The following is a 20,061-nucleotide window of genomic DNA, read 5'->3' as shown; positions in this document are numbered from 1 at the left end:
ATATATATATTGTTATGGCTGATTTAAAAGCCTATAATGTGGAACATAGGCTGTGTAACTAGTATTAACACAACACAAGGGTTATAAGTTAGTATACGACAGAGACAGCGTGCAAAAAACAAACTGTAAGCTACTTTTAATAAGACAAAGAGAGGATATAATAAATTTAATAGGACTCGTTTTTACTCGATGTTTTACAAGCGTTTTCGACAGAACTGTCCAATCCAACTGCTGGTTGTGATGCATTCAGGTAGTGTGGGAAAAATGGAAAACGACTTCCCAACTGGGAAAATTCAAGCGAATGTCCAACAGCTACACACGATTTGCCGAGGTGGCGTCGTGTTACGCAGCAACACTGAGGACGCAAGTAGCTTAATGCTAAACGTTAGTAAGCCTATTAATTCACATATTTCTTGTTATAAATATTGCTCACGTCATTTGTAACATGGGTTTACAGGTTGTGAACGTTACTTACTGTTAACCTAGAGTAAGTTAGATTAATTAGACGCGGTTTTATTAGCGTTAACCTGATAACAAGTCAGGTAGCTAACGTTAAAGCAATATCTTTATGTGGTTTTAGGGAATGTAACGGGTGCAGCAACAAGCCTGGGGCTAAAATAAAATCTCTAATTAAGCTTCGAATTGGAGCTAAATACAGAAAACAAACTGAGCAATCAATTACAAAACGTCTATGTCCTACATTACGACAAGAACACGCAGAAATCGGAAGAATAGACACTTTTCCGACCGTCGGAGGAGCACGTGAATGCAGCATTATCGTATATCATGTCCAGGTATCCAAGTTCATACTCCCGTCTACTCGTAACAAAACTCCGAGAAGTTATAGTGACATTGATAATGAATGACATTCGTATTTTACCTTCAGTCTGGCATCCTCAAAGTGCTTCCTTTAATCAGAGCAAGCCATTTAATGAACTTAACTCGTCTGTTTTCGTTTTTAGATCAAAACAATCTCCGCTCGCGCTTCGAGAACAGGGAATCTGAGCGAAAATGACCCGCACTCACTTCCTGTTTAGGCCCGTCACTGGCTGGCGGTGCTGTGATTGGTTAACAGTGGACCAATGATAAAGCTCCCCACAACAAAAATGTACTTGGCGCTTTGACGCTGTGTGTGTGTGTGTGTGTGTGTGTGTGTGTGTATAAATACCGTATACATATATAAAAAGAAGACTAAAAACAATCACTTTCTCTGCGTTTTATTACATTTCTGCACTACGGGCTTTTTTGCATTGTTGTTTTTTTGTTTTTGCTTTTTATAACAGTGGCTAATAAATATGTAGCGATGTTTGTAAAGGACAACAACAGTCAGAGACAGTTGTTGCTGTGAAACAAGAAATCAAACACGTGGACAAAGATGGACACGACAGCAACGTCACAACGTCAGACGTTAGGAATGAGCGTCAACGCGGCACACATCAGGGCCGCTGCACGGATTTTGGTAGATTTCTCAGCCTAAAATGTAAAATGTATAAATAACTAACTTCAGTAGTAAAACATAAATGTACTAACTGATGACATGTAAAAACACTTAATACATAAATAAAAAAGTTTAAGAAATAGAATAGAAAAATGATCAAATAAATAATAATAAAAAAACAACAACATTTGACAAAATAAAGTGCAATTTTCTCACATCACACAGAAAAAAAAACACAGATCCCAACATTGGGGCTGATGTCCAAAGAGCTCATATGGAGGACCGGGTCTACCATATTTAAAAATAAATACAGAAATAACTAAATGCTCAATAAATAAATAAGCATACAATTAATTGCCCCAATGCAGTAAAATGCTAACCAACCAATGGGCAGAAGTTAACCCCCTGAAGAATAAAACAGACAAAAAATGGAAACACACACAGAAATAAATACATCTAAAAAAAAAGTAATTAATAAATAAAGTTGAAGATTATAACGGACACTAAATAAATAAGGTAATTATTACAAAGGTGAATAAATAAAGAAGCTAATTAAAAGAGATATATACATTTATGTCTCACTGTATAATTTAATTTCTACCTACATTTATTTGTTTATTGTATTTTTTAGGGGCAATTAATTGTATGCTTATTTATTTATTGAGCATTTATTTATTTCTGTATTTATTTTTAAATATGGTAGACCTGGTCCTCCATAAGCTCAGACCGAACAACCCGTCTGAAATGGATCTCAACGGGTTCGTCAACAAAAGAATGATGCATATCCCAATAATAACGTACGAAATGGAAAGATCCCCAGGAGGCAACATGTACACGCCTTCCCTTCTTTTACTGTTGGTGTAGTGAGACATGGCGTCCACAAGGTGGACGCCTAAGACAGGTCTGATCCTGCAAGGTGTCCAAAAACTATCCTTTTGTTTTTCTGTACTACACAAGAACAAACAAGACCTCACACACTAAAATACTCTCTCAACACATCTACTCCTGGCTTCGTGTTGCACTACGACTGCTCCACTGACTCTAAGAGTGCTCCGTTTTATAAAACTGGGCACTGTTGGATTGCATATTAGACATTTAAGTGTAAAGAAAAAGAAAAAAAGAAATCACGTCATTCATAAATAAAGACTGGCACTTCTCCTTCACACGTAACAATATGGACAATATACTGTACATCTGCATGAATAGGAAAGAGTTGAGGCTACATCTACACGGCTACGGGCTCATTTTTAAAGCGGCGTTTTTGAGACAAAAACAACGATCTCGGTGCACGCGCAGAGTTTCAGCTCCAGCAGCAGAACTAGAAAGTGGTGTAAAGTATGTTGGAGCGACGCTGAGGTGGAACCGTTACTGAAAGGTCTGTAAGCTGCCTAGCCGGTAAGACTGACGGACGTGCTTCCTGTTTCCAAATGACTCCGTTTTCGGGACTCGGTGCGGACGCGAGGTGTAAACGTAGCAAAATAAAACATTGTTGTGTTTCTTTAGAAATAGACAACAGACAAATAGAGTCATTAAACGCTTCAGATGTGAAGTTGTTTGCTGTCAAAGGGGCGCCAAAATGAATGGCGGTCAATGGGATGCTAACGGCGGGTGATGGCTTATTAGCATCAAAATGGCGCCATGGGAGCTCCGCTTAGAGAGGAGAGACTGACCCACTCGGACATTACTCTGTGGTTGAAAACCATGGATGGAGAAGTTGAAAATTCAGAAAATACTTTGGAGAACGTCTGTAAGCTGCCTGTACGATGACGGACGTGCTTCCTGTTTCCAAATGTCTCCGTTTTTGGGGCTCGGTGTGGACGCGAGGTGTAAACGTAGCAAAATATATTCCCTTTAAACCAACACGTAGGAGTGTAGCGGTAGCCTGAGTCAAAGGGAGTTCCTATCCTACACTCTCCTATTTCACTATGGTTCTTGACACACTTTGTCTCCTTTCCAAACACACCAGTGTGTTCACTCTACAGCCTAAAACACATATAGTCGCACACTTCACTACGATCGATGGAGACAAGGTGTGTGTTTTAGTTGGATTATTGCAACCCTTTCCCCTTTATCTTCTCTTCTTGTCTGGAGCACAATGTAAACTTAGTAATTGAGGACACCAAAAAATAAATATAAACGTAGCATTAATATTAGCACATTGCATAGTGTCCCTGTGCAAGTTCATCCTAACCCAACGCTCTTAATTCCTCCCAAATTCAGCCCTTAAACAGGTCCAGAGCAGCGGATTCACCAAACAAGCTTCTCTCGCATAGTTTGACGTATTCTTCGCTACACATTACGAACTGGAACTCTTTTACAATTTCCTCTGAACTAAATGATGGCACTGGAGCTGATAATGTGAGTTTTGCCCATTTATAACAGAATCATTGTCGTAGGGATGTAACGATGCATCGGGAATGCGTTAAAAATGGATCTAAAATGTGATTTTTAACCCTCATGTTGTCCTCCGGTCAAATTGACCCGTTTTCCTATATCAATGTTCTTTTTAATTCCCCAAAATAACATGATTGATTACACAGAACGCTCTTTACCAAGTACAAATCTCTACTTTCATTCATTTTGGGGCGTCTTATTCAATTGTATAGCATTGTAAAACAAATGGAAGTGTTTTTTAAATAGTATTGAGTAAAAGTTGACATATTCCAGTCTGTGATTATCATCAACATCCATTCCTTTAATTTTAGTCTCAATTATTCCTAATTTCGGCTTTTCTAACTCAAACATTAGGTATAATTTCCTATAAATGAGGTTTATTGACCATAAATTCAAATAGTAACTGTAAAACTAAAGTTAAGAAGTTAGTGTTACGTAGTGTTAAATGTCAAAAAAAGGGACAAACATTTAAAAAAGTGTTGAAAAAAAACGAAAAAAAAGTTAAAAACATCATCACTGATTTTCAATTTTGACGGGAAGACAACGCGAGGGTTAAATGTCCTCCAGGGGACGCAATCTACTTTACATTTCACGTCACTACGTCTTCTTACTTTATCTTATTTAAGAGATTTATTTACTAATTATTTAGTTATTTTGACGTGAGAAATCCTTAAAAAACGTTAATGAAACTATTAGTGAAATGCGTCGTTACATCCCGACCTGCTTGTTGGTCACAGTGTCACCACCTTAACGTCTGCTTTGGGTCTTTTCATCCGTTATTTCTTTCATGTTCCATGTACAGTGTCAGACATGCATGTTTTCATTTTTCTTAATATATTCAACACATTGAACATACACAGGCTTAAATTAAAATACCATGTGCACACTGAAGCTTCTTTGTTTCTTACTGAGTACGTTTACAGGCACACTAATACTCCACTATTATTCCGAATATATGACCATATTCTTAATTAGATACAGGTCATGTAAACAGCATATTCCGTTTGGATATTCAGAGTAAGGCCTTTGTCCGAATTTAGTGTTTACTGAGTGAGACGTGTGGGATATTCGTGTATTATTCAGGTTTTTAGGAGCATTCTTGGACGCGATGTGTTTGGGCGCTCAAACTAGTCCGCTACCGGTAGGAAACTTCTCACGGCGAAAGATTATTATTATTATTATTATTAAAGATTATTATTTGGCCATTTTCAGGCCTTTAATAACAGGACAGCTGAAGAAATGAAAGGGGAGAGAGAGGGGGGGAAGACATGCAGCAAAGGGCCGCAGGTCCGAGTCAAACCCGGGCCTGCTGCGTCGAGGAGTTAGGGTTAGCGACTAGCGTTAGCACAGCAAGCTAGCGATATTTAAAAAGTTTAAATTAAGAACATGGTTTCAAGTATATGTGTACAAGACTGTATAGAGCACAAAACAATACTTTTTCTAATCAATTATTTAAGCCAAAAATACTTTTACATTTATGGGTCTCTCTGCTCGACGCGGCAGCCATTGTTGCTTGTTGCGCAATGTCCATGGCTACCCTTTGTTGACAAGTCAGCTTGCGTCCTCTTGTATGTCCACTTGTTACTGTCCTCACCCAGTAACAAAGGACATACACCTCTTCGTCAGCCCTTCGTCTCACCCCTACCCCCTCGATCAAAGAGTACTGGGACAGCCCTTAGTCTCGCGTGAACGTGCAAAACCTAGGGTAAGGGTTTGGGGTAAGATAGAGAACTGAGATTCAACCTAAACCTCTATATATGGACGCCCGCTCTACCAAAGGAGTTATCTGGGCGGCATTTAAACGGGAGTATTAGTGGAATATCTGCTTTCATTAGCCATGTCAACAGCTTAGTCTGAATCTTGTCTTTTTGGCAATAAGGGCTAAAAAACTGGAATATTAATGTGCAGGTAAACATAGTCAGTGTTGCTACATGTCCCACGTCATCTATTTGGTGTCATGTGATCAGGCGTTTACGTCTCCTCTCCATTCACAGTCATGTGGATTGCTGATATGTCAGTGTGATGCTACAGTAAAAGGCATTACATGGGAGAGAGTCCGACTCTTTTCTGAATCAGGAGTGTTTGGAGCTCCGGATGTTTCCTTTATCGGACAGGACGGCGGCAGCGCTCGCTCCCGGGGGGGCCGTCGGAGCCCCCCGGCGGCCCCCCCCAGACGAAGCCTCGGGCTTTCCTGCCGTGCTTCCTCGCTTCTCCTCACTTGATTTGGACGAGTCTTTTACCCGGGCCCCCTCTTGCGGCCCCCCTTTCATGGGCCCGAGCACTGTTTTGGCCACACTCGTGAGCTGGGTGACGAAGCTGGCTTTATCCCCCGGAGACATCGGGCGAGACCTGCTGGAGCACAGCGGGGCCGCGTTAGACGTGGGCGACATGGGATTCTCTTCCAGGACTTCTAGGTGTGCTCTCTGCTCCTTGGCCCCGCGGTAACTGCTTGACACCTTCTCCATTTTGGATCTGGCAGCAGCGGATCCGGGAGCCGCAGTGTAGGGTTGAACCTGGGTGGGAATCGGCGGAGCTGGGCCTTTGACTTTGGGACCGGTGCATCCCGTCTCTCCGGTCTCGGTGCCTGTACGTGGTCCGGGCTGCTCTGCAGATGATGCTCTCTGCTCGCTTCCTTTCTCTGTAGCGCCTTTCCCTTTCTCCTCAGTCTTTTCCTGAGCTTTGGTTGCAGGTCCACTCTCTGTCTGCACACTCTGCTGCTTACGGTCTTGTTGCTGCGGGCTCACTGATGTAGACGTTCTCTTACTATTCTTGGAGAGGGTTGTTGCCTCCAAACTCGAATCCATTACTTTGTGAGACTTGGCTTCTGAAGCGGATGAAACCAGCGCCGGACTCGACTTCACTTCTGCGACACATGCGTTATGTTTTAGATCCTCAGCGGCGGGTTTAGTTTTGCACGTGTCCACAGCGTTGCTCTTGGACTCGGCTTTAGAAGCCGTGCTCGCGGTTTGCGCTCCGGTGAGCTCGGACGCTGCCGTCTGGGTATCTTTCTCTCTTGGCGGGAGCAGGGTGTCCCGGCTGAGCGGCGACTCCTGCCTTCCCATCCTCCTGGCGGGCTTCAGGCTCCCGATCTCCCCTCCCATTGGAGGAGAGGGGGAGGAAGAGGATGAAGGAGACGGAGGAGCGGGTCCGTTCTCTCCTTCTATCTCTAGCAGACTCTGCAGACTGTGCTCACAGTGGAAGGAATCTCTCCTGTAGTCCCCGTGCGACACCTCCAGGCTGTGCTTCCTCAGCGACACCCCGCCCGTCAGAGGAGAGGGCGACGACGAGGACGAAGAGGAGGAAGGCAAAATCGGCCCGCCGAGCTTCTCCGCCGACTGCACGCGCTGCAGCAAGGGAGACCGGGGCGGCTCGGCACTTTTGGGGCGGGGGCGTGCGACGGGAGGCGAGGAGTGCAGCTTGGCGGGGAAGGTCTGCGTGGTGTTGGAGCTGCCCACCGTGTGGCCACTGAGAGGCGGGGGAGACGAGGTGGTCGGGGACGGGGTGTGAGCCAGGGGGGAGAGAGGGATGTTGCCGGCAGACTTGCAGCGCGCGGAGCGGTACTGGCGGTGGAGTTTGGGGGAGAGGCCGTGCAGGGAGCTGGGCCTCATGTGGTGAGAGGCTGCCGGGGAGTTGGGGGTGCTGGATGCTGGGGAGCTGCTCTGGGAGGACGCGCCTGAGGAGAGAAGAGGAAATCATGTTCAGATTGAGTTAAGATTTTCAGTTAACCCTGTGTCCACCTGCAACTTTGTTTTTTTCTGGGTTGAAATTTCAACATTTTGTTTTCTACACTTTTCTTTGCGCTTTTCTTAAAACTTAGCCCTTTTTTTTGGTCTCATTTTGAGTTTTTTTTAAATTATATTTTACTCAATTTTTTTTGTCATTTATTTCCGATTTCTTTGGACACTTTTTTTTAGCATTTTAAGATTTTTTTGTATGAGCTTGAGTTATGATTTTCACAGTTAACCTGTGTGTTGTTTTCCCGTCGACCAGCAACTTTGTGTTTTTTGGGGTAGAAATTTCTACATTTTGTTGTAATTTTTCTACACTTTTCTTGGGGCTTTTCTTAATTTTATTCCTTTTTTTGGTCACATTTTGAAGTTTTTTTTAATTATATTTTACTCAATTTTTTTTATACATTTTTCTTTGTCACTTTTTCAGATTTCTTTTGAGACTTTTTTTAATCTTTTTAAAAAAGTATGTTTTTGTTGATTTTTTCCCTGCGTTTTTCTTGTTTTTTTTTCAACATAAGTCACTTTTTTCAAAGTTCTTTTGTCGTAGTTCTGATATAGAAAGTTTTTGTAAACGGGTCAAATTTGACCCAAGGACAACAGGAGGGTTCAATGTTTGTTTCTTATACATTTAGAATATTAAACTGTCAAAAAACAAGTAAAGGACCAGGAAGCCCAATTGGCATAGCTGCAAACTGAGAGTGAAATTGCAAAAACTTTCACTAGGTACAGTGTTCAAGTCGGGGACCCCTTCACTCCTATGAGAGTTGCTCAGTGGCTCATTAGAGACCTGGGGCGTCCGCACTGGCTACTTCCTGTTTGCCTAGCTTGAATGGTTAACTGGAATGATTTAATCGTGCAACTATTTTAGACTTTCCAAATGTTATCGGACCGACTGGATCAAATTCTGATGGTGAAACAAGTCCTTTTGCGGTAGGGTTGTGATGCTCAAAAAAAGTGTATCCACTGATAAGTTACGTAAGTCTGTCGGAAGAAGTTTTTTTGGCCAGACGGCCTCACGTCACGGACACAGAAGTTGTAATTCCACTGTTTGGCCACTAAACATACACTATCCTTTGGAAATGCATCACCGCCACCAACTGTTGATCAGCAGAAGAGTTTAAAACCAACGGCAGGATGTGAAGTGTGATTCTGTCAGGGAGACTTCAATAACGTTAACATTCTTCTCTTATACTGATCAGCTGTTTAGGGGGACTCACATTGGTGTTAACCAATCAGAGTCGGGCATGTATGTTCTAGCCTATCACAGCATGTCAACCTGTTCTCTCCGCTGCTTCTGTCAGTTGTAGTTTCAGATGAGGGCGCGACCTTCCCACCATGTCTTTGGTCTATTTTAGTCTTTTTCTGGCTGATGGCTTTCTTTTTCTTTGTGTCTCTTTTTGCATTTAGTTGCCACCACCAGTGTCTTGACTCCATTGGGGGATATACTGTATATCTGGGTTTTCCTAAACCTCTAAAATATATTTATATTTCCCCCTTTTAAGATGGAGTCTAATCTCCAAAGTCATGTTCCTGCTCACGTGGCACTTGTACGTTACAAATAAATAGTTGCATATTTCCATGAAGTCTCTCCGTACTTAGTGATTGTTTTCAGGCCCGTCGGAAAGTCAAATAAGATGCAAACAAACACTTGTATTCTAGGTTAGTTAGTACCACACTAACCCAGGTGAGGGGACTCAGCGAGAGTGGAGCGGTACGTCTGAGTGGGCGAGCGGGCGGAGAGGCTGTGGGTGGGCGAGCCTGGGAGACTGTCTCCAGATGAAAGAGAGCGATTTAAAGAGGAGAGGCTCCGGCTGGTGTGGAGCAGGTTGGACTGCTTGGTGATTTTCCTAAACAGGGAGCTGCGCTTCTTCCTGAAAAGACAGACAAATAATAACATGGCGAGGAGAATAAAAAGGCACAAAAACATAAAAAAGATTCATCTATTTTTGCAGTAACGCACTCTTGTCCTTCCTTGGCTCCTGTCCTCTTGCTGCGTCGCGCCATCTTGGATTTATAGCTGGACTTGCGGGCAGGACCCACTTTTATCGATGTGTTCTCGAATGGAGTAGTTGTAACAGTCACCTTGTTCCCACTCTGTAGAGTATACATATACATACATATCTATATGAATCACATTATTTAAGAAGCAAAGTTAATCTGAACCATCTCAATCATAACAAATGTTTAAACCTGGACTCTATTTTCTCATGCATTGGTGTCAAAGTGACAAAAATCTTTGAAATTGGTCCAGCATTGAGCGAGAACACTGTAACCATCAGCTGTAACCGAGCTGCAATGGACAAATGTTCACTGTCAGCGTCCACTAAAAGTTCTGTTTCTGCCGCTGTGACAGGCTCAGATTATTATTCTAAGTGTCTGACAACGTTATGGAAAGGATCCCTACAGAGATAGACCTTTCTGTTAAAGAGTAAGATCCTTGTTGTTTAACATGAAACAACCCCAAAAACATCATCGTCAAAACCCACCAGACTCCATGTAAATAATCTGTCATTTTAGCGTGTATAGAACCTGCATATTTCCACATGTAAATGAGTGAATTAAGGGTTTACTTCAGACAAACCAGAGCGGTGATTGTTAGAACAGTGGAAAAACAAACCAAGACGACTTTTGACAGTTTTATTTTGTTTCTGTTGACTTTAAATGAGGTGGGTTTTTAACAATTACAAAATTGGTGTTTATTTAAATGGAGCCTGGTGGGTTTTGTAATGGCAATTTTGGGGCTGTTTCACAGTAAACAAAAAGGTCTATCTCAGTAGGGATCCTTTCCATAATGTTCTCAGACATCTAGAATAATAATCTGAGCCTGTCTGCTGAAACAACAGAACTTTTGGTGGACGGTAATTAAAGGTGCACAATTGCCCAATAACGTTAAATTGCAGTGGTCTTGCTTAATACTGAAGCAATTCCAAACAAATAATTCCCATCAAATACAAAAAAAACATGGGAAAATAGGGTACAGGTTGAAAAATACAAAGGTAATATTTTTAAATGTATATACTGTAAGTTTTGCAAGAAGGAAGTTGTCACCTTTAGGATCAGTTCCACCACCTCTGTATGGACCAGACCATGGACTGACTCCCCGTTTACATGAGTGATGAGGTCACCAGCACTCAGTCCCGCCTCCTGGGCGGGGCCTCCATCCTCCACATGCTGCAATAAGAACAAAAAGACGTTTATTTGTATCTGAACTGGGCTTTGTATGTAGACATGCATTTATATTACTTACTTTTCCACCCTGTCTTTGTTGGATTTTAATGTTCATGTAAAGTATAATTGTCTAGTATTAGACAATTTGATGCAAAGCACGTTCACATTGGATTGTATGTAAAAGAATTTAATATTTGCTCCGCTCTCTCACCCAGACAATGTGGTGCACGCTGTAAACATCACTGTCTCCCATGTAGACCCTGATGGCTCGGAGAGTGAAGCCGTACTTCTTCCCCGAGCGGTGGATGGTGATTGGAGAATGCAGGACGTTGACCATGGGGGAGTAGTCTCTGCTGGGAGAAGAGTCCCGGGAGGACGGGTTGGACGAGACGGAGCGAGGAGACATGGGGCTCGCTAGCGGGGAAGCAACATGTTGCTCCACTAAGGAGAGAGGGAGGAGTTCAGGTTACGTTAGAGCCTGGCCGATAAATTATTTTTAGGGCCGATACCAATACGCGTATTTGGTTACTTAAAAATCCAATATGCCAATATATTGGCCGATATATATTAAAAAGTTGTAGAACGTCCTCTGGTGGACAGACTATGCAACGCCATCACTAACAGGGACGTTGTAGAGTGTCCTCTGGTGGACAGACTATGCAACGCCATCACTAACAGGGACGTTGTAGAGCGTCCTCTGGTGGACAGACTATGCAACGCCAACGCTGATAACATGGTTGAGCGTCCGTTTTAATTTTTTCTTTTAAATATTAATACATCAGAACAATTTATTTGTCATTATAAATGATTCTGATGAATGAATATTTAAAAAAAAACAATTATCGGCCATTTCAAATGCCGATACCAATAGTTTGAGAAATGCCTAATATCGGTCTGGCGATATTACCTTTGTTCTTTCTCCAAAGCATTTTCTGTATTTTTAATTTATGCATCCGTGATTTTCTACTGCAGAGAAGCATCAGACAACCTGCTTCCTGTTTACACCGGCACGCACATGATCCGTGGGTGTGAATGGTCATGTGATACGTGTTCATGTGGACGGAGATTAGTTCTGCTACTGGAGCTAAAACTCGTGTGTGGACGGAGACCGTTTTTGTTGTCTCCAAAACGCCGCTTCAAATGAAAAGGTAGCAGTGGAGATGTATCTTAAACACGTTGTATACAGTTAATGTGCTTATCCCATGTAAACAGTGCATTTACCTGCAGGAATGATGACAGACAAAGCTGTAGCAGATGCAGATTTGATAACTTTGGTTCCCGTCCGTGAGTTACGTTTCTCTCCTTCAGCTGAGAGCTGCTGGTGGCGAACCCTGCGCAGCACCAGGTCCGTGGTGGCCCCGCGGTGCCCCTGGGGAGCAGCACCACTGCCTGGAGGAGGCAGCGGCGCATCAGCGGGTCTCAAAAACTTGTCTGTGACATAAAACACCGCCGGGACATGAATTGCTCTTGTTATGAATTGTAAACAAATACAGGTTTAGGGTCACAACATGTTGATACTGTTTAAAGGGAAATAAAAAAACTACCTTTTTAGTCTGGCTCGACTTTTTATATTTATGTATCTGGCTATGTATCTATGCAGGGTGTGATTTGACAGGGGCCACATGTACAGAGGCTCAGTCCTTGCCGCAGCGGCTGCAGGTTCAATCCCGACCGACCCTTTGCTGCATGTTCCCCCCTCTCTCTCCCCCTTTATGTCTAAGCCGTCCGATTGATTAAAGGCCTAAAATGCCAAAAGAAAACCCTAAAAAAACAACAACAACAACAAAAAAAAAACGTACCCCCCTCTGCTTTCTTCACAAATTGCACCCTATGCACTTTCGCCTGTTTTACTACTTGGTGTACATTGGTATATACCAAGTTGGTTTTTCTATTTCTAATCCTCTCTCTGGTGTTTCCTTGCTGTACAATGAAGAAATGTATTAAGATATTTCCTCAACTCCTGTTTTTGTTTTTTATTTTTTTCGGGTCTTCTTCCCTTTATTTCAGAATGACAGTGGATAGACAGGAAAGGTGGTAGAGAGATGGGGGAGGACACGCAGCAAAGGGCCGCAGGTCGGATTCGAACCCGGGCCGCTGCAAAGGCCTCAGCTCACATGGGGCGCACGCTCTTAGTGGGTGAGCTATCGACGTCGTGGTGCCTCGTCCCTTCTTACCTCCAGCTGCCTGCCCGTTGCTATCTTTAAGGAGAGTTCTCAGGTCTCCTTGAGAGGGGATGGGCCCCATGGCTCCTTCCAGGGAAGTCCCTCTGGCCTTCACTGGAGCCTGCCTGCTGGGGACCGGCAGCTCAGAGTCCACTTCCAGCGGGGAGGCCAGGCGGTGTGTGTCCATGAGGGCGGAGAAGCGTCTTCGAGCCCCGGACGGCGGGCTGTAGTCGCTCTCGGTGAAGGAGGACTCGGAGCAGGAAAAGCGCTTCCTGAAAAAAGAAACTCAGTCGTACTTTGATATAACGGTATTCTCGATGAATCTCTGAATCTCATATCAAACACATGAAAACCATCTAACTAGATAGACAAGAGATCTATTTGGACAAGGGACAAAAACATGTGTTTTATTGGGTTGTCGGGTTTAAGGGTAACTTCGGAATTTTTCAACCTGGCCCCTTTTTTTTAAAATATATGTGTCTAAGTGACTGATTAGATCAATGATCTTTAAAATTGGTCCAGTGTTAAAAAGGCCATTGCAGTTGGCAGAGACAAAACAAGCTGCAATGTAACGTTTTATGGGCATTTATACAACTTCAATTTCCGTCCACTAAAAGTAATGTTTTTACTGCTTATAGGCTCAGATTATTACTCTCAATGTCAGACAACGTTATGTAAAGGATCCCTAATTCACCCATTTACATGTGAAAACATGCTGTTGCTATACACTCTAAAAGTACAGATTATTTAAATGGAGTCTGGTGAGTTTGGTGATGGCGATTTTTGGGCTGCAAAGATGATCTTAACAACAAAAAGGTCTATCTCTATAGTGATCTTTTCCATAACGTTGTCAGACACTTAGAATAATAATCTGAGCCTGTCAGAGGCAAAAACAGAACTTTTAGTGGATGGAAATTGACGATGCACAAATGCCCTGAGTGCTTACAGCCTGTATCACGGCTGTCAGCTGCAGAGGTCTTGCTCAATACTTGACCAGTTTATAACAATGTTGTTCTCATAAGTCCCTTAGACACAAAAACATGGGAAAATAGGGTCCAGAATGACAAAAAAGTTAACCTTTAGCTATCTCTTAAACAAACCAGACCTATTTCTCTTTATTGGACAGTTACTTCTTCACTATTGTTTGTGAGGGGGGGGTTGCACTCACATCTCGGGCGATCCTGTCCTCCAGCTCTTGTCCCTGAGGGTGACGCTACCCAGGCTTTCCCTCTTGGCCACTCGGTCCTCCCTGGGGGCCTTGTGCTCCCGTAGAGTCACGCCAGGGGTTTTATGCTCCAGCTGGGACAGATGCTCCATGCTGCTGTAGACCTGCAGGGCCACACAACAAACATTGGCTGGGTTGGAAACCTTTCCTATCTTGGAAACGACGCACTGTATTGAGTGTTCCCCATTTTGTAGTGGTGTTCGAATTCAACCACTGTTAATTTCATTCCCTATATAGTGAATACCCACAATGCACAGCTAATTTGAGCACACATATACGATCAAAGATCCTAAACCGTCTCGGATACGATGTACCCTACATTTCGACCCCGTATACCACAATGCAACGTGGTTGTAGTTTCCCGGAGGAAAAGAAGAAGTAGCTGCACCCACAAAAACAGAAAAGGTAAAATGGAGCGGGATTTCAATTTTGAACTGTGGAAATGAAATTACATGCAACATATATGAGATAAAACCTTGTAACATACTCGAGTACTCGGTTTGTTTCAAGGACCTACTAGAAGTACTTTTGTTTCCGTTAGTGTACATGATGCTGGTCGCGCCCGCCTCCGTCACACAGATAACCACCACAACCCCTAACAGTGAGTGTCCGAAATCTTGTTTGGTCGTTCCCTATATAGTTCACTATTTAATAAATAACATAATGGGAATAGTGAGTGAGTGAATGAGGGAAAGGTCTCGAACACAGCTTCAGTGTTGTTATGTCGACCGATCATTGTTGACCATTTTAAACGCTTCAAACTTTCTCTGCGTAGACCAAAAGAGAAGCAGGAGGCGAGTCGGAGTGGGAGTCCGACCTTGCTGAAGCGAGGGGAGCAGGATGAGAAGCGATGTATCTCCACAGGCTCGTCGTCGTTGGTATCCTCCTCATCGTACGACTGCACGTGATGGTAGCGCTCCGACCGCGCTGTTGATTACAACGGGCAAACATTCAGTGAATCTGTGCTGCTGTCTACTGATCTCACTTACCATAAACTGTATTTTAATATCAATGTCTATCTATCTATCTATCTATCTATCTATCTATACAGTCTATGAGTGAAACACATCTTTAGCTTCTGACATGAACAGCTGTTCACTCTTTACAGTAGGTATTGTGATAACATGGAAGACTTAAGGAGGGTCATTTCATGTTTTTTTAACCTGGACTGTCGTTTCCCATGTATTAAGTATTATGTATAAATATGAAATTGGTCCAGTAATGAGTAAAAACGCTGAAACTGTCAGCTGTGAACCGAGCTGTAATATCACCCTCAAGGACAACCGTCAAACCAGAAATCACCATTGCCAAACTAACTACTTCACGTGTAAATGTGTGAAATAGGGTTTATTTCCACCAAACTAGAGTGGTAAATGCTGGAACAGTAGAAATACGAACCAAGACAGCTTCTGATAGTCTGGTGAGTTTGGCGATGGTGTTTTCGGGGCTGCTTCTGGTTAAACAAAAAGGAATCTTACTCTTTAACAAGCAGGGATCCATTTTTAAAACGTTGCCAGATACAACACAATGGCAATAATCTGAGCCAGTGGCAAAAACAGCAAATGCCCTTTCACGTTACATTGCAGCTTGTTTTTTCTGGTCTTGTTTTTCTGACTTTTGTTCCCATCAGCCAGTTTGACACACACGGGAAAACAGGGTTCAGGCAAAAAAAAAACAAAGTTACCCTGTGGGTGTTGTGGCAAAGATGGTGATGATTCAGAAAAACCCTGTGGTTGGTTTAATGAATAAGATATACTGAAGCTCAAAGGGATCTGTGGTCCGCGCAGTAGACTTACTGTCAAAATAACTGGTGTCTTCCTCGGACTCGAGGTGGGGAATGAACTCGGCCTTCTGTCTGAGCAGGCTGTTCCAGTTCACCTCTGTGAAGAATGAGTGCTGCCTCACTTCAAAAGCACCACCTGGAGGGCAGAAGATGGAGGATGAGACGAGAGGGGGGGGGGGGGGAGAGACGGGGAGGCAAAGATCAGACTGAAGCAACTGCAGCCCTAAAGCAAGCAGAGGCACTTTGACCCAGACGGAAGTTCATGTTTTGGGATAAATTAAATCTGTGAGCATACAGGCCGGACGACAGGTGGTGTTCTAGGTCAGTGATTCCCAACCAGATGTTCATGTAGAGTGACCTAAAACTAGTTATAAGGGAGCAGAGAGGTCTAAACTGTTAGCTAAAAGTAAAGGATAAAGGGTAGAAACAGAGAAAGCTACAATTCACAGATAAATAGGTAACTTAGTCAGCTACAATTCAAAGATAATGGATAACATAGTTAGCTGCAATTCAAAGATAATGGATAACATAGTTAGCTACAATTCAAAGATAAATGGGTAACTTAGTTAGCTACAATTCAAAGATAATGGATAACATAGTTAGCTGCAATTCAAAGATAATGGATAACATAGTTAGCTGCAATTCAAAGATAATGGATAACTTAGTTAGCTACAATTCAAAGATAATGGATAACATAGTTAGCTGCAATTCAAAGATAATGGATAACATAGTTAGCTGCATAACAACATAGTTAGGGAAAATACAGTGTGAGGAGCTGGCATTTCTTCACATCTTACTCCGTGAATTAAAAATGTATTTTGACAAACAACCGACTGGTTTTCGGTCCCGTTTGAATAAAGTGTTTTTTATGCGAACCAAAGAACTCGCTTTCCGAGTCAATGCAGCACACCCTGGGGAATTTATTTCTGCAATGAATAACACATATAATACTACATATATTATATTTTATTACACACATAATACTTTAATACTAATTGGACAACTATAGTAAAGGTGCTGGATTTTCCCCTTAATGTTGGGAATCACTGACGTAATTGACTGACCTGTGCCCAGTCGAACCAGTGGATTGGTCTGTAGAAGGGAGGAGATCAGGTGCTGGGAGTCAAGAGGGAGAGCCTCGTCCCCTTCTGGCCACACTATGTCATCTACCAGAGAGAGAGAGAGAGAGAGAGAGAGAGAGAGAGAGAGAGAGAGAGAGAGAGAGAGAGAGAGAGACAGAGAGAGAGAGACAGAGAGAGAGAGACAGAGAGAGAGAGACAGAGAGAGAGAGAGAGATTTAGTAAAGATGTGTCCAATAAAACTCGTCTAACTGGGACCTTTAACTCTTGATGGCTCACCTGTAATGACCTGGCCGAACAGCTCCTCTGTCGTGTCTCCAAAGAAAGGAACACAGCCCACCAGGAACTCATACAGGATGATGCCCATGGCCCACCAGTCCACCGGCTTCCCGTACCCCTGACGAAGAATCACCTCCGGGGCGATGTACTCCGGAGTTCCACACACCTGAAGGAAAAACAGCAACACTCGATGTCTGTGTCTTTGAATAACACGCAACCCTCTCTAGAGCTCTGACTATTCTAAATCAGTTGCACATGTGTATGGGATGAGTAAAAAGCAACATGCACGCTTTATCTTTGGTAGCTCACCTGGTGCGCCCCATGTACCAAGGCTAAGTCCTTACCGCAGCAGCTCAGGGTTCGAATCCGACCTGTGACCCTTAGCTGCATGTCTGTCTCCCCTCCCCCCTCTCTCCCCACTTTCCTGTCTGCAACTGTCCTATCCATTAAAAGGCCAACAATCATAAATATAAAAATCCTAATCCTTTAAGAGAAAGTCTACCAACTTTCGGAGGGGTTGACATAAATCAAACTCAAACTCTGCCCTTTTCTAATGTTTCTATGTATCTTTTAACAACCATGCAAAATGCATCAGTGGCCTTAAATATATGTTTTAATTTGAAACCACTGCAAGCATGTAAATGCACGTGTCTGGGACATATTTCTCCTTGGTAAAGAATTTTAGAGATGCTAAGACAAGATGAAAGCCCCAGTGAAGTTTTTTTTTATGTGGAAATGGGTTTGCAGTGAATGCTAACGGATTTCTGGCCGCCACAAAGCACACAAAAGAAATAATGATGCTTAGATTTAAAGGCATGAGCACCGAAGGACAGGGTGGAGAAAATAAACCCCCACCCGAGATAGAAATGATTATCACAACAGAGGAAATCCCGGCCTATTGTTGTGCCAACTGTTCTTTCATGGGTAAGATATGCCTGGCACACACTGCCGCAGAATATCTTTGCATAGAGATGAAGACATGAAAGGACGTTTAATATCGCACTTTACGTGGCTCCTTCTGTTGTTAAAGAGTCTGCACCGCAATACAGATAAAAAGACACAATATGCAGTTAGGCTGCATGTGGGATTATTTCAATCATTTGGATTTAAAAAATGACATTTGTTAAAAAAGCAATTACAGCTCTTTTTTGGTAATTATGCCAGAAGCAAAGCAGAAAGTGACGAGACAAAGTAGAATATAAGAGCCCCCAATGTCCGTCCTGGGGGGAGGGGGGGTATCTTGTTCAAGAGCACCTTGGCAGTGCCCAGGAGGTGAACTGGCACCTCTCCAGCTACCAGTCCACACTCCGTACTTTGGGCCGAACAGGGACCCGGCTCCCTATTGACGGAGCAACTACCACCCCCAAATCTGAGTATACGGCTACATGTGTGTGTTGCCTTCGTCAAACCTGTTTATCCAGGAACTCCCGAGTATCCTTTTCTATGTGTCCTTCATACAAGTTGTTGTCAGACTCATCAGACCCATCTTTGAGAGGCCAAAGTCTGTGAGCTTGATGTGGCCCATGGAGGTAATCAGAAGGCTGAGAATAGAAACAGCAGAGGTACGTTCAAAGCCATACAAGCTTTATTTATACTCTTTTATAACAGCAGTCAAATGGCAAAAGGTCTGGTGAAGTATAATGACGTTTGCAACATCTCTTTGCAACAGTTTGATGAAAACTAACTCTTACTTGTCAGGTTTGAGGTCTCGATGCACAATGCCATAGTTGTGTAAGTACTCCAGTGCAAGGACCGTCTCTGCAAAGTACATGCGAGCCATTTCCACCGGCAGAGCCCCGATGTTCTTCAGCAGAGTCGCACAGTCTCCACCTGCCGGCAGAATCCAGTGTTAGTCTCGCTGCTGAGCAAGTGTTATGTACGGTATGTCCCCTGGTACCTCGTGTCCAAGATCATTTTAGTTCAGTGGTTTACACATTCAATAGTATTTAGAATTAATTTCAGATCAAATATGAAAGGTAAAAATAGTATTAGAAGTTGCATGGGTTGTTTACAAAGGCATCCCATAGGGATAACATTACACAGACTGAAACAGACCTTATACAGCTTTCTTAAATTTTACAAGGGGTTAGATTTGAAAAAAAAAACTGATGGCAAAGCGTTCAATATCACTGAATCTCTGCAACCGAAACCAAACTGAAGTTGAGATGTTTGACAGATAGGAGCTCTGGGTTTGTAGGTGTATTTTAGTTTCAATTTAGGAAAATCATGCACTCTTTTATAAGGACGACTGTGGTGACATGACTCATTCTGCATCGTATGTTTATTCAAGGGTACCTGGGACAATAGTATAGATTCCATTTTAGGATTCTTCAAGTTAAATTTAAGACATTTCTAATACCACCGGGGATAAATGCCTACTTCACTGCCATATAGTGCAAAATCTGAATTGATTTTAAGCCTGAGAAAAGAAGTATGCACCAAGGAGCCTAACGTTACCTGAATTTAATAAAAATGTATGTTTGTACTGTGATAATATAAACTGAATCAAACAGTTGTCACATTTAGAGCTCATATGCTATGAAACTAAACCTAAAAAATAAATTAAATTCAAACGTTACACACAAAACAATATTCAGCAGTGACGTTATGTTATTAAAAGGTGCCCCCCGGCCCTGATTGGTGCATCTGAACAGTGAGCGTTGGATTTTAATAGGACAGAAAGTTAGTTTTATAAGTTTTATCTACTGCAACGTTAATCCTACGAAAGGACAAGAAAAACATTTCACACCTTCGTAATCAAAATCAATCAATAAAAAAAACTTTTGAGGCCTTATTTTTTTT

General features: G+C 42.7%; 2 protein-coding genes and 1 long non-coding RNA gene across 3 annotated transcripts in view; 1 reads left to right on the top strand and 2 right to left on the bottom strand.

Annotated features, from left to right (window-relative positions):
* The window catches only part of LOC117958256 (cysteine protease ATG4D-like), a 9,706-nt gene extending 8,649 nt beyond the window's left edge, over nucleotides 1-1,057 (bottom strand). Inside the window, exon 1 of the mRNA XM_034894572.1 lies at nucleotides 881-1,057. The gene's annotated coding sequence lies outside the window, so the exon portion shown is untranslated. The remainder of the gene's footprint in view (nucleotides 1-880) is intronic.
* Nucleotides 227-4,846, top strand: LOC117958317. Its single transcript, XR_004659689.1, has 3 exons — nucleotides 227-237; nucleotides 3,464-3,468; nucleotides 4,745-4,846. It is a non-coding gene; the product is annotated as an uncharacterized LOC117958317 (long non-coding RNA).
* Nucleotides 4,847-5,467: 621 nt separating this feature from the next.
* Nucleotides 5,468-20,061, bottom strand: part of LOC117958135 (microtubule-associated serine/threonine-protein kinase 1-like) — a 55,541-nt gene continuing 40,947 nt past the window's right edge. The window contains 15 exon segments of the mRNA XM_034894402.1: nucleotides 5,468-7,505; nucleotides 9,244-9,434; nucleotides 9,524-9,657; nucleotides 10,612-10,734; nucleotides 10,943-11,172; nucleotides 11,953-12,162; nucleotides 12,906-13,165; nucleotides 14,062-14,222; nucleotides 14,936-15,045; nucleotides 15,915-16,037; nucleotides 16,966-17,067; nucleotides 17,260-17,425; nucleotides 18,669-18,727; nucleotides 18,730-18,800; nucleotides 18,951-19,089. Coding sequence (XP_034750293.1) covers nucleotides 5,905-7,505; nucleotides 9,244-9,434; nucleotides 9,524-9,657; nucleotides 10,612-10,734; nucleotides 10,943-11,172; nucleotides 11,953-12,162; nucleotides 12,906-13,165; nucleotides 14,062-14,222; nucleotides 14,936-15,045; nucleotides 15,915-16,037; nucleotides 16,966-17,067; nucleotides 17,260-17,425; nucleotides 18,669-18,727; nucleotides 18,730-18,800; nucleotides 18,951-19,089 — 3,680 coding nt within the window. The 3' untranslated portion in view covers nucleotides 5,468-5,904.

Source organism: Etheostoma cragini, chromosome 15 (assembly GCF_013103735.1).
Source record: "Etheostoma cragini isolate CJK2018 chromosome 15, CSU_Ecrag_1.0, whole genome shotgun sequence".
Lineage (NCBI taxonomy): Eukaryota > Metazoa > Chordata > Actinopteri > Perciformes > Percidae > Etheostoma > Etheostoma cragini.
Note: the sequence above shows the minus strand (reverse complement) of the source record. Positions and strands in the feature narration are given on the sequence as shown.